The sequence below is a fragment of the Anomaloglossus baeobatrachus genome, unplaced genomic scaffold, assembly GCF_048569485.1.
Source record: "Anomaloglossus baeobatrachus isolate aAnoBae1 unplaced genomic scaffold, aAnoBae1.hap1 Scaffold_4914, whole genome shotgun sequence".
Taxonomy (NCBI): Eukaryota; Metazoa; Chordata; class Amphibia; order Anura; family Aromobatidae; genus Anomaloglossus; species Anomaloglossus baeobatrachus.
In genome coordinates this window covers 1-12,502 of record NW_027444265.1, presented here as the reverse complement: position 1 = coordinate 12,502, position 12,502 = coordinate 1, and the positions used below count along the sequence as shown (strand labels likewise).

Sequence of the window (12,502 nt, the reverse complement as noted above, 5' to 3'; positions counted from 1 at the left end):
CCGCTGCTGTTCTCAGTTCAGTATTTTGTGGCTCAGAAAGACCAAAACAGCTGAGAACAGCAGCGGCAGGGTTGTCGCTCCACCTTCTTTTGTCTCTCCTGCCTGTCTGCTGGGGATCCTCCCAGATACATTTATGATTGGCTCGGACGTCTTGGCAGGAGGGGTTGACAAGCTTGTTTTTCTTCTCTTATGTGACATCACTCTATTTGTCTCGTTGCTGTACGCCTGAGATCTCAGTTGAGGATTTCGCCTGGCGGAGGAGAGACACTGTGGATTGTACTCCTTGAAGAGATTTTTTTTTTAATACATGCATGGACTGTCTTGCCCTGGTGTAACCGAAGGATATCTTGTTTCTTTGCATCTTGCTTTTAACAGAGACCGGGTAAGCCGTCTTACAGGACAGATCTGTACGAGCCGTTGTGCATTCTCTAATGTGCAGTAACGATGAGCCCAGCATTCGGAGCTATGGAAGTGGAGCACTACGCAAAGGGAGTTCTGCTCGAGCCTTTTTTACACCAGGTCGGGGGACACTCTTGTGTCCTTCGCTTTAACGAGAAGACCATCTGTAAGCCCCTGATTCAAAGGGAGCACTTGTTCTATGAAACGCTCCCTGCAGAAATCCGAAAATTTACACCTCAATATAAAGGTAAGCCTTAGACTCTTTGTGGGGGGGGGGGACGCTTCCTTTTTTTGACGTCTTGTACAAATGTCTCGTTGACTTGTCTACCCTAAAGCTCTTCTTCTTCAGAAGCAGTTGTGGGAATTATTCTTTTTTTTTCCACATATTTTGATGTTGTCAGGGACGGGCTGTGAGGCGGGTGTCGGAGATCACCATGGGGTCTCTTGGCCGGCTAAAAAGCATTAGAGTTTAGACAAAGCTGTGCCTGTGGCCTTAAGTCTCCCTTAGACTCCTGTAGGTAAGTGGAAGAGGACCAGTGTTTAAAGACACCTGGTCCAATATAGACTCTTGACTTTTTTTCTTTTTTATTTTTTTGCCTATTTTTTTTTTATCTCTCCGTATTTTGCTCTTCTCTCTTCTTAAACTTTTTCTTTCTTAAATTTTGGGGTAAAAAAAAAATATATAACTTGTTTGATCATCACCTGTCTTAAGATGTCGAGAGGGGAAAAAAGTCACGGGAAATAGAAATGTGTACAGACTCTTCCTATATGTTCCGCGAGCTTTCCCTTTCACAGGAAATGAAACTTTTTTTATTTTTGGATTAAGGGGTTATGTTAAACACTGGAATGAGTCACCTGAAATATGCAAGCGGAAATCTGGTTCTCAAGGGCATTACATTCCTGAGTCAATACTCTTTGTTCCTAAGTAATTGGGTTTAACTGCAAGTGAAAGGTATTGGTAGGATGCAAAATAAGATGTGGGACCGTACGCGACAGGTAAAGTGGTAATCCTGCAAAACTATTAAGCAGATTTTCTAAGAAATGTTACGTTTCACCTTATGAGCAATGTATCGTTTTGTTTGTTGTTTTTGCTTCTGGTTTGTTTGTTTGGGTTTTTTTTGCGTTAGTTTTGAATGTGGCGGAGGGTGGGCAAACGGCAACGGTTGCTATGCAGTAAGTGCCCTTGGAGATGAAGTTTACTAGTTCACATCCTTCTTTTACCCTCTTAGTATCCTTTTTTTTATATTTTTATGCTTCAAAGCAAAGACTGTCCAAACCCTGTGCTGCGCTAACTTCCATCCGAGGTCCCGTAAAAGTTCTAGATCTGTCTGCTGCGCTTCCTTGCTGCCCCGAAGGAGCTTGGGCGATGCCTCTAGGAATAAGGCACAGTTCAGGACTATGAGGACTTTTTTTTTCTTTATGGCACTCCTGGAAATCAGCTGAAGCATTGCTAAAGACTATTCAGCTATCAGTGCATTAGAGACTGATACGAGCAGACAAGAGAAAGTGATTTTCACCAGGAACAATTACATTTGCCTTGCTACTCAAGTATCCTTCCTAATTAGTAATAGCACAAATGGTCTAAATACCATACCAAAGGCAAAGATGTCAGATCCGAAGCTTTTCAAGTAGCGTCCGCTGTGCTGTTTGTGTCGTTTGCTTTCTTTTTTTTTTTTTTTTATTTTGCTTTGCTTGCTCATCTCCTAATCAAATGCCTTGAACCCTTCCTTCATAGTTTTGTGATATTGAATGCTTTTTGCATAATGGAAACACATCTGGTGTTTTCACTGCCAAGATGTAAATAAGAATTGTTTTACATCTTCATTTTTCTCGGTTGCAATCAATAAAGAATATTTATTTTCTTCCAATAAATATTTTTGGTGAATTGAAATTGTCTCCTGTTATTATTTTGTCAGTGTTGTGTCGCTCTAGTGAAACCGATCCATAAAATAACGGGTCTTGACATAAATTATATATACATTTGTTTCTATGTCAGGCATGCCCTGTGTTTAGCTGTTTTGATATTTGTTAGGTTGGCAGATGAGATTTGGCCTGGTACAAGATATATGCTAAGGATTGGGTAAGATACAACACAGATCTTGACGTCACCTTGTGTTCTCTTGCGTTTTGCCTTCCAATTCTTGTTTCTAAACCGACCTTCGTCTCTGCCTCTGCAGGTGTGGTATCTGTAAGCTTTGAAGAAGATGAAGATGGGAATCTATGCCTTATTGCCTACCCTTTAAACCGGGACCAAGACAACTTGGAGAATGTCGACTTCATGTCGGACTGCAGCGAGGCCAAAAGCAAACTGCTCAGGTGGTCTAACAAGAAAGGTCTTCTGTTGGAGAACGATAACCTCACTACTAAAGAAAGGGTCCGACAACATAGGAAAGAAGAGAAAATGAAAAGGTGAGCTTCCGAAACTTATAGGACAAAGAGGTAGTTACAAGCAAGCCAATCTGACTTTAAAGGAAATCTGTCACAAGTTTTTGACACCAAACTTGAAATCAGTATAAGGCAGAGACATAGAACCTGATTCCAGTGATCTGACATTTACTGGGCTGCTTGCTGTAGTTTTGATTAAAATTAGTTTTTTTTCCAGCAGGAGATCTTCGCTAGAGGACTTTTAAACCGGCTGCCATGTAGTCCTCCATATTCATTATTATTATTTATTTATAGAGCACCATTAATTCCATGGTGCTGTACATGAGAAGGTGTTACAATATACATATACAAGTTACAATAGACAGACTAGTACAGAGGGAAGAGGGCCCTAACCTTGCGGGCTTACATTCTATAGGATTATGGGGAGGAGACAGTAGGTGTAACCCAGCCCCCATCACTGATTAGCAGCTTTCTGCCTATGCACAGTGTACACAGAAAGCTGCCAATCAGTGGTAACCGGCTGCCATGTAGTCCTCCGTATTCATGAGCTCTGTATAACCCAGCCCCCATCACTGATTAGCAGCTTTCTGCCTATGCACAGTGTACACAGAAAGATGCCAATCAGTGGTATGGGCAGGGTTATTCGGATCTCTGCATTTAGAGAACTGGGAGATGAGCAGATATGGTGAAATTATCAAAATTTCTGCAAGCAGCCCAGTTAAGTGATACATTATTGGAATCAGGGTCTCTGCCTTCACTTCATGCTGTTGTCGGATCAAGTAGCCTGGTGACATTTCTTTTTAAACAGCGGGTCAGATCATGCTTTCATCTCTAGGCTTACAATGCTTGTGATTGCTTATTAGTTCTATTTTCTTTTCCCTATTTTATGTCCCATTTAAGAGCATCTCAAATCTTTTTTTATTAAAAAACGACCCCAGCAACAATGGAGAAGCGAAACCTGTCTACAAGGGACCATTTCCCTTCTCCTTTGTGCTAAGATCTGTTCCTATTTTTGAGGTATATATTATATATATGACATGACCTACGCAACTCAGTGTGAACACTATTGCATATCGGTGTAATACGGACACATTTCAGGTCCCATATTTTGGCAGTAAGTCGTGGCCCAATTGTGGGTTCAATGAACCAGATCATTAGAATCCCCCATTATGCTTTTAGTTGAGGTCATTAGACCTGCCATCTGTAATCCTGGGGGAGAAATAAACCCATGTAACACTGACATGGAAAGGATACGTAAACAATATTTTATATAAATCAAACTTTCTCAATCCCTTTGTGACTAATGATGTACTATATCTGTCATTAGATTCCTCCTTGCCTTTGATGTTGGCTTGCACACCGAGCCCACATCTTTCCTTACAGATGGAGGCTGAATTATTCAGCCTTCATCTGCCTCTTAACAGCCGCCGGTGAAGCGACGCTCAATCTCTGACCGTGATATTTAACGCTACGCGATCAGGGGATGCAATGTGTCATGACAGCTAGGGGTCAACTGAACACCCCTGTGTCTATCTTCCTCTGTGTCCTCTCATAGTCCTTTGAAAACAAGTCCATGGCTGGCAACCATAGGAGACTGTGATTTCTTCTACATACAGCAGTGATTAGACTATTGCAGGCTCAATTCCTCTAAGGTCCCCTTAGAGGACTTGAGCCTGCAATATTAGACTATGTTCACACACTGCATCTTTTACTGCGTTTTTGATGCGTTTTTGAGGTCACAAAGATGTACCTAAATGCATGCCTTTCCTTTTCCCAGCAAAATCTGAGATTCTATTTTGCGGTCTACACAGTGCATCTTTTTTGGCTGCATCTTGGCTGTGTTTTTGAAGATGCCGCATGTCAATTCTTTTTTCATTTTTGCCAGCGTTTTTGAGCCCTTCCAGTCAATAGATTTGACTTTAAAAAAACGCTTTGGGCAAAATGTAGTAAAAACACGTCAAAACGCATGCGTTTTTGCCGCGGGTGCGTTTTTTTTGGGGCCAAAAATGCTGCATCTTTGTGGTTAAGAAAAGATGCAGTGTGTGAACATAGCCTTAAAGGGATTGTCCACTACTTGGACAACCCCTTCTCAATTCCCCTTGTTCGCCTCAGAAAAATAAATAAGTCTATACTCCCCTCTGAGGCAGTCTTGGTCCCAGCGATGTCTGAAGTCGCGTTCCCAGGGCCCACGGGACATTGTGAGACGTGGGCCCCGTGACCATTAAGTGCTGGTTTCCTCTTCCCCGCCTTTGACTATTTAAGCAGGAAGTCGGCGTAACTATAAAAATTATCCAAACTGCAAAATTTCTGTTTTTTTGGCCGCTGTAATAACATCGTATATACCCCAGAATAATATCAATAACATCGGCTCATGGTGCCATAAACAACCCCTCACACAGCCCCAGATCCGAAACACTGCAAACGTTACACCTCTCAAAGTTGTGACACTCCAAAATTTTCTGTTTTTGTTTTTTTTGTTTTTTTCCCCCCCCCCCATCACTTAGATAAAACAAAAACTATACATGTTTGGGATCTCCATAACCGTACTGGTTAGTTTTATGGTAAAAACTCTGTAAATTAAACAATAAGTAATAAAATTGCAGAATTTCACTTTTTTTTGCTACCTCAGTACACTTTAAATGTTGTTCACCCTTACCATTACATCATGTGATGAAACTAATGGTGTCATTCAAAAGTACAACTCCTCCTGTAAAAATGGTGTCATTAAAAAGTACAGCTCATCCAATAAAAAAAACAAGTGCTCATACAGCTATATTGATGGAAAAATAAAAAAAGTTAAGGTTCTTGGAATAAGAGAAAAAATGAAAATGCAAAAAAGTAAAATCGCCCTGTCCTTAAGGAGAGCGAGAGCTCACAAGTTTGATGCTTTGTCTATCCTGCTGATGGTAAATGGTCTATATTCTTACCATTCAATGTAACTTTCATCTCGCTTTTCTCTCATCAGCCACCAATTAGGAGAAGAATTTGAGTGGTTAAAGAAATCTGAAGTCTTGTATTACAGCGTGGAGAAGAAAGGGAACGTCAGCTCACAATTTAAGCACAACCCGTGGAGTATGAGATGTCACCAGCAACAGCTCCAGCGCATGAAAGAGAACGCCAAACACAGGAACCAGTACAGTATCCTTTACTACCAATGCATCGGTGCTGCTGGACGGCACAAACACTATAGACCACCCATAAATTTAGCTTTGTATCGTGTAAGCAGATGTTTCCATTATGGTGGTTACATCCGGGTCTCTTATACTCCGTGCTCTTGACAAATAAAGCTCCACTGATTGGCACATGGCTTCCTGACGGGGAAAACTGTGCAAATTTTTATTTCAGGTGTCTGTGACATATTCCTCAAAACATAGCAATGGGCTGTTGACATCCATGTAGGACGTAGCAGAGGTTACCTGCCATTAGCAAAGGAGACACTGCAGTCAGTTTAATCTAAGCTTATCATATCTCAGGCAGTCTGATGATTAGCCTTGTACTAGGAAGTGAAAGCGGATTAACTCTAAATGCATCAAATGCTCATCTTGTTCTCTGACTAGGACAAAGATTACAGCTTCTCCTTAATGTAACCTTCAGAAAAGATACCTTGGGGCAAAAGAAAAATGACTGTCTTAGGGGTACTTCTCACACAGCGAGATCGCTGCTGAGTCACATTTTTTGTGACGCAGCAGTGACCTCATTAGCGATCTCGCTGTGTGTGACACTGAGCAGCGATCTGGCCCCTGCTGTGAGATCACTGCTCGTTACACACTGCTCTGGTTCATTTTTTGGACGTTGTTCTCCCGCTGTGAAGCACACATCGCTGTGTTTGACAGCGAGAGAGCAACGATCTGAATGTGCAGGAAGCCGGCGTCTGGCAGCCTGCGGTAAGCTGTAACCAAGGTAAATATCGGGTAACCAAGCGAAGCCCTTTGCTTGGTTACCCGATATTTACCTTGGTTACTAGCGTCCTCCGCTCTCACGCTGCCAGTGCCGGCTCTCTGCTCCCTGCACACGTAGCCAGAGTACAGATCCGGTAAATAAGCAAAGCGGTTTGCTTCTTAACCCGATGTGTACTCTGGCTAGGAGTGCAGGGAGCCAGCGCTAAGCGGTGTGCGCTGGTAACCAAGGTAAATATCGGGTAACCAAGCGAAGTGCTTTGCTTGGTTACTCGATATTTACCTTAGTTACCAAGCGCAGCATCGCTTCCACGTGTCGCTACTGTCTGGGGGCTGGTCGCTGGTGAGATCTGCCTGATTGACAGCTCACCAGCGACCATGTAGCGACGCACCAGCGATCCTGACCAGGTCAGATCGCTGGTGGGATCGCTGGAGCGTCGCTAAAGTGTGACGGTAACCTTAGGTGATGTCTTGTAATGCCCAGCAGGGCGGTGACCTGACCATCCACTATTTATTTTCTTGTATATAGTAATCCCTCTTGATTTCAGTTTACAGTCATTTACACGTTGCTAATTTTAGATTTTAAGCTCCGTGCGTGTTTTCCTTAACTAGTCAGAATTTATCTTATTGGAAAACCTGACGTGTCGGTACCAGGTACCATGTGTCCTGGATCTGAAGATGGGAACGCGGCAGCATGGTGACGACGCATCGGAAGAAAAGAAAGCCAATCAAATCCAGAAGTGTCAGCAAAGCACGTCTGCCATTATTGGGGTCCGGGTGTGCGGGATGCAGGTGAGGCTTTAAAGTTGCACGGCTTCTTGCTCAAGGCGATAAATGAAGACCCTGTTGGGAGGAGAGCAGAATTGTTTATAGGTCATAGAGTCGGTGTGTTTGTGTAGTAGCGTGAAACAATTGATTAGAACTTTGCTTTGGAGGAGGATCTCAGAAGTAATTAGCAATGTTTGTGCAGGGCGGATGGCAGCTTGGATATGAGAAGAGCAATTATTTAGTCTCTGTAAATAGGGAAGGTCATTAAGATTTTAATATGCGTTCGTGGAATCCATTGGTTTTCTTGTGCTGCAAAATTTACCAGCTCTGTTCTACCTTGTGAGTCTTCTACTGTCCCTTAATACAATTACCCTTTCTTCAGCGCTCTATTGGGAGACCCAGACGATTGGGGTATAGCTACTGCCCTCTGGAGGCCACACAAAGCACTACACTAAAAGTGCAAGGCCCCTCCCTCTCTGGCTATACCCCCCCGTGGTATCACGGGTACTCCAGTTTTAGCTTTGTGTGCGAAGGAGGTCAGACATTCCATGCATAGCTCCACAGATTTTAGTCAGCAGTAGCTGCTGACTAGTTCGGATGGAAGAAAAGAGGACACATATAGTGTTCCCAGCATGCTCCCTTCTCACCCCTGGATGGTGTTGTAAGGTTGAGGTACCTATTGCTGGTACAGGGCTGGAGCCTGACATGCTGTTTTTCCTTCCACATCCCCTTGGGGGTTCTGTGGAAGTGGGATCCTGCCGGCCTCAAAGCTCTGTCGCCGGGCTCCATCCACAGACCCATCAGAACCTGATGGATACGGAGCAGGAGTACCATCAGGGACCGGGCCCTGCATCATACAGGTACTCTGTGTCCCCGGCAGGCACAGACACACTCCGGGCTGGCTGGGTGTTGTAGTGCGCCGGGGACCGTACACTGAGCTGGTGTTCCTACAGTCATCTGGGGGACTTTGTGTTCTGGGAACGCAGCGCCGACCCTCACTGGACCGGGCGGCGCTGCTGTGACTTGTGGTGCGCCGGGGATACGCCGACCGCGCTTTTACGGCGGCGGCGTTTATAACTCTAGTCCCCGGCTTTTGGGCCTAGGACGCCGGCAGCTCCGATCGTTCCCGCCCCCACCCTGTCAATCAGGGTAGGGGAGAGACGCTGTTTCACGGCAGCGAGGAGGGCTGGAGCCTGATTTACATGCTCCAGCCCTCACACTAGGCACAGAGGGAGCAGGCTTCCCGCTCTTGGTCAGGAACGCCCAGGGCCCGCCCCCCTTCTTCCCTCAGGACGCCGGCAGCCATTACATGCATGGCTGGCTGGAAGAAGGACGCAAGGCTCTGGGAGACCTAGACTGAGGGGCTTTGGAAGACCACACACCCGCTCTTTAGCGGGCGGTAAGCGGCTTTTCAGCTGGCCCCTCTAGTGCCTCAGTGTATGTTAGTGTATTGTGTCACTGGACATAGAGATTTATTGATTTCTTGCACTGTAAGGTCGCTTCCTGGCTGAATACCCCAGATCGCTCTGAGGAAGCAGCAGCATGTCATCCACAAGACGCAAAGCTGCCAAGGCTAGGGCTGTGTGCACTGTGTGTGCTGCTTGTGGGACTGCTCTACCAGCAGGTTCCAAAGACCCCCATTGTGTGCAATGCTCAGATCCGGTGCTGCTTCGCCAGCCGGAGTCAGGAGAGATAGTGACCCAGGCTGAGACGCCTGTAAGTCCTGCCCCGGTGTCAGGGTCAGACTTTGCAGTTTTTGCGGTTAATATGTCGGTGACTATGGCAAAAATCCTGGAAACTTTGCAATCCATGCCTGGGGCTCAGTCTATGGACACGGCGAGGTCTATGTCCTCTAACCCTCCGCAGTTGGATTTAATCCAGACTGCAAGGGGGTCCCCGGCCTCTCAGGATGAGTATGATGACTCAGATGATTGCCCCAGCCACCCCAAGCGGGCTCGCTGGGAAAGACCCTCAACGTCATCACACTGCTCAGGGTCTCAGCGCAATCAGTCTCCCTGTGATGTGTCTGAAGAGAGTGATCAGGAGTCTAATCCTGGAACCCCTCTCAATCTGGATACCCCGGATGGGGACGCCATGGTAAACGATCTTATCTCAGCCATCAATAGGCTGTTAGATATTTCTCCCCCAACCCCTTCAGCAGAAGAGGCAGCGGCAGAGCAGGAGAAATTTCGTTTCCTCTATCCCAAGCGTAAATTAAGTGCTCTGTTGGATCACTCTGACTTCAGAGAATCAATCCAGAAACACGATGCTCATCCAGAAAAGCGTTTCTCTAAACGTTCTAAGGATACACGTTATCCTTTCCCCCCTGAGGTGGTCAAGCGCTGGACCCAGTGTCCAAAGGTGGATCCCCCGATTTCCAAACTTGCAGCTAGATCCATAGTTGCAGTGGAAGATGGCGCTTCACTTAAAGATGCCAATGACAGACAGATGGACCTTTGGTTAAAATCTGTCTATGAAGCTATCGGCGCGTCGTTTGCTCCAGCATTCGCAGCCGTATGGGCGCTACAAGCTATTTCAGCTGGTTTAGCGAAAGTGGATGCTATCTTACATCCAGCGGTGCCGCAAGTGGCGTCCCTTACCTCGCAGATGTCCGCGTTTGCGTCTTACGCTATCAATGCGGTCCTAGAATCTACCAGCCGCACCTCAATGGCGTCTGCCAATTCGGTAGTTTTGCGCAGGGCACTGTGGTTAAAGGACTGGAAAGCAGATGCTGGTTCCAAAAAATGTTTAACCAGCTTGCCTTTGTCTAGAGAAAGACTGTTTGGCGAGCCATTGGCTGACATCATTAAACAGTCCAAGGGTAAAGACTCCTCTTTACCCCAGCCCAGATCAAGCAAACCTCAGCAGAGAAAGTGGCAGCAGAAGTTTCAGTCCTTTCGAGGTTCGGGCAAAACACAATTCTCCTCGTCCAAAGGGACTCAGAGGACGCAAAGAAACTCAGATTCCTGGAGGGCTCATTCACGCCCCAAGAAAGCAAATGGAGGAACCGCTTCCAAAGCGGCTACCTCATGACTTCCAGTCCCCTCCCTCCGCATCTCCGGTCGGGGGCAGGCTCTCCCGCTTTTACGACACTTGGATGTCACAGGTCAAAGACCGGTGGGTGACGGACATTTTGTCGCGCGGGTACAGAATCGAGTTCAGTTCTCGTCCTCCAGCTCGGTTCTTCAGAACCTCCCCACACCCAGACCGTGTAGATGTCCTGCGGCAGGCGGTGGACTCCCTAAGAGCGGAGGGAGTAGTGGTTCCTGTACCGTTTCAGGAACAAGGGAGAGGGTTTTACTCCAATCTCTTTGTGGTGCCAAAAAAGGACGGCTCATTCCGTCCTGTTCTGGACCTAAAACTGCTCAACAAACATGTACACGCCAGACGGTTCCGGATGGAAACCCTCCGTTCTGTCATTGCCTCAATGTCTCAAGGAGACTTCCTTGCCTCAATAGACATCAAGGATGCTTATCTCCACGTGCCAATTGCTACAGAACATCAACGTTTTCTACGTTTTGTGATAGGAGACGACCATTTTCAGTTCGTAGCTCTGCCATTTGGTCTGGCGACAGCCCCACGGGTCTTCACCAAGGTCATGGCGGCGGTGGTAGCAGTCTTGCACTCTCAGGGACACTCGGTGATCCCTTACCTAGACGATCTACTTGTCAAGGCACCCTCTCAAGAGGCATGCCAACTCAGTCTACAGGCTACGCTGGAGACTCTCCAGACTTTTGGATGGATCATCAACTTTCCAAAGTCAAATCTGTCACCGACACAGTCACTAACGTATCTTGGCATGGAGTTTCATACTCGAGCAGCGAGAGTGAAGCTTCCGCTAAACAAGCAGCGGTCCCTACAGACAGGGGTGCAATCGCTCCTTCAGGGCCAGTCGCACCCCTTACGGCGCCTCATGCACTTCCTAGGGAAGATGGTGGCAGCCATGGAAGCAGTTCCCTTTGCGCAGTTTCATCTGCGTCCACTTCAATGGGACATTCTCCGCCAATGGGACGGGAAGACGACTTCCCTAGACAGGAAAGTCTCTCTTTCCCAGACGGCCAAGGACTCTCTGCAATGGTGGCTCCTTCCCACCTCATTGTCTCAGGGAAGATCCTTCCTGCCCCCATCCTGGGCAGTAGTCACGACAGATGCGAGTCTGTCGGGGTGGGGAGCAGTGTTTCTACACCACAGGGCTCAGGGGACGTGGACTCAGCAGGAGTCCACCCTTCAGATCAATGTTCTGGAAATCAGGGCAGTGTATCTTGCCCTACTGGCCTTCCAACAGTGGCTGGAAGGAAAGCAGATCCGAATCCAATCGGACAACTCCACAGCGGTGGCATACATCAACCACCAAGGAGGGACGCGCAGCCGGCAAGCCTTTCAGGAAGTCCGGCGCATTCTGAATTGGGTGGAGGACACAGCATCCACCATATCCGCGGTTCACATCCCGGGCGTAGAAAACTGGGAAGCAGACTTCCTCAGTCGCCAGGGCATGGACGCAGGGGAATGGTCCCTTCACCCGGACGTGTTTCAGGAAATCTGTCGCCGATGGGGAGTGCCGGACGTCGACCTAATGGCGTCTCGGCACAACAACAAGGTCCCGGCATTCATGGCGCGGTCGCGAGATCAAAGAGCGCTGGCGGCAGACGCCTTGGTGCAAGATTGGTCGCACTTCCGCCTCCCATATGTATTCCCGCCTCTGGCACTCTTGCCCAGAGTACTACGCAAGGTCAGATCCGATTGCAGCCGCATCATACTCGTCGCCCCAGACTGGCCGAGGAGATCGTGGTATCCGGATCTGTGGCATCTCACGGTCGGCCGACCGTGGTCGCTTCCAGACCGTCCAGACCTGCTGTCTCAAGGGCCGTTTTTCCATCAGAATTCTGCGGCCCTGAACCTGACTGTGTGGCCATTGAGTCCTGGATCCTATCGTCAACAGGATTATCCCAGGGAGTGGTAGCCACAATGAGACAAGCTAGGAAGTCAACTTCTGCTAAGATCTACCACAGAACGTGGAAGATTTTCTTAACCTGGTGCTCTGCTCAGGGAGTGTC

The 12,502-nt window shown here is 47.2% G+C and overlaps 1 protein-coding gene across 1 annotated transcript; it reads left to right on the top strand.

Annotated features, from left to right (window-relative positions):
- Nucleotides 1-209: 209 nt before the first annotated feature.
- Nucleotides 210-7,499, top strand: LOC142282016 (inositol hexakisphosphate kinase 2-like). Its single transcript, XM_075332924.1, has 4 exons — nt 210-646; nt 2,577-2,808; nt 5,750-5,922; nt 7,297-7,499. Exons 1-4 carry the CDS (start codon nt 445-447, stop codon nt 7,482-7,484), a joined length of 795 nt encoding a protein of 264 aa, XP_075189039.1. The 5' UTR covers nt 210-444; the 3' UTR covers nt 7,485-7,499.
- Nucleotides 7,500-12,502: the final 5,003 nt, after the last annotated feature.

Coding starts and splice junctions, on each gene's coding strand:
- LOC142282016 (XM_075332924.1), top strand. CDS start 445: ATGAGCCCAGCATTCGGAGCTATGGAAGTGGAGCACTACGCAAAGGGA. Junction 2,809..5,749: donor AAAGAAGAGAAAATGAAAAG/GTGAGCTTCCGA, acceptor TTCTCTCATCAG/CCACCAATTAGGAGAAGAAT. Junction 5,923..7,296: donor CAAACACAGGAACCAGTACA/GTATCCTTTACT, acceptor TTAACTAGTCAG/AATTTATCTTATTGGAAAAC.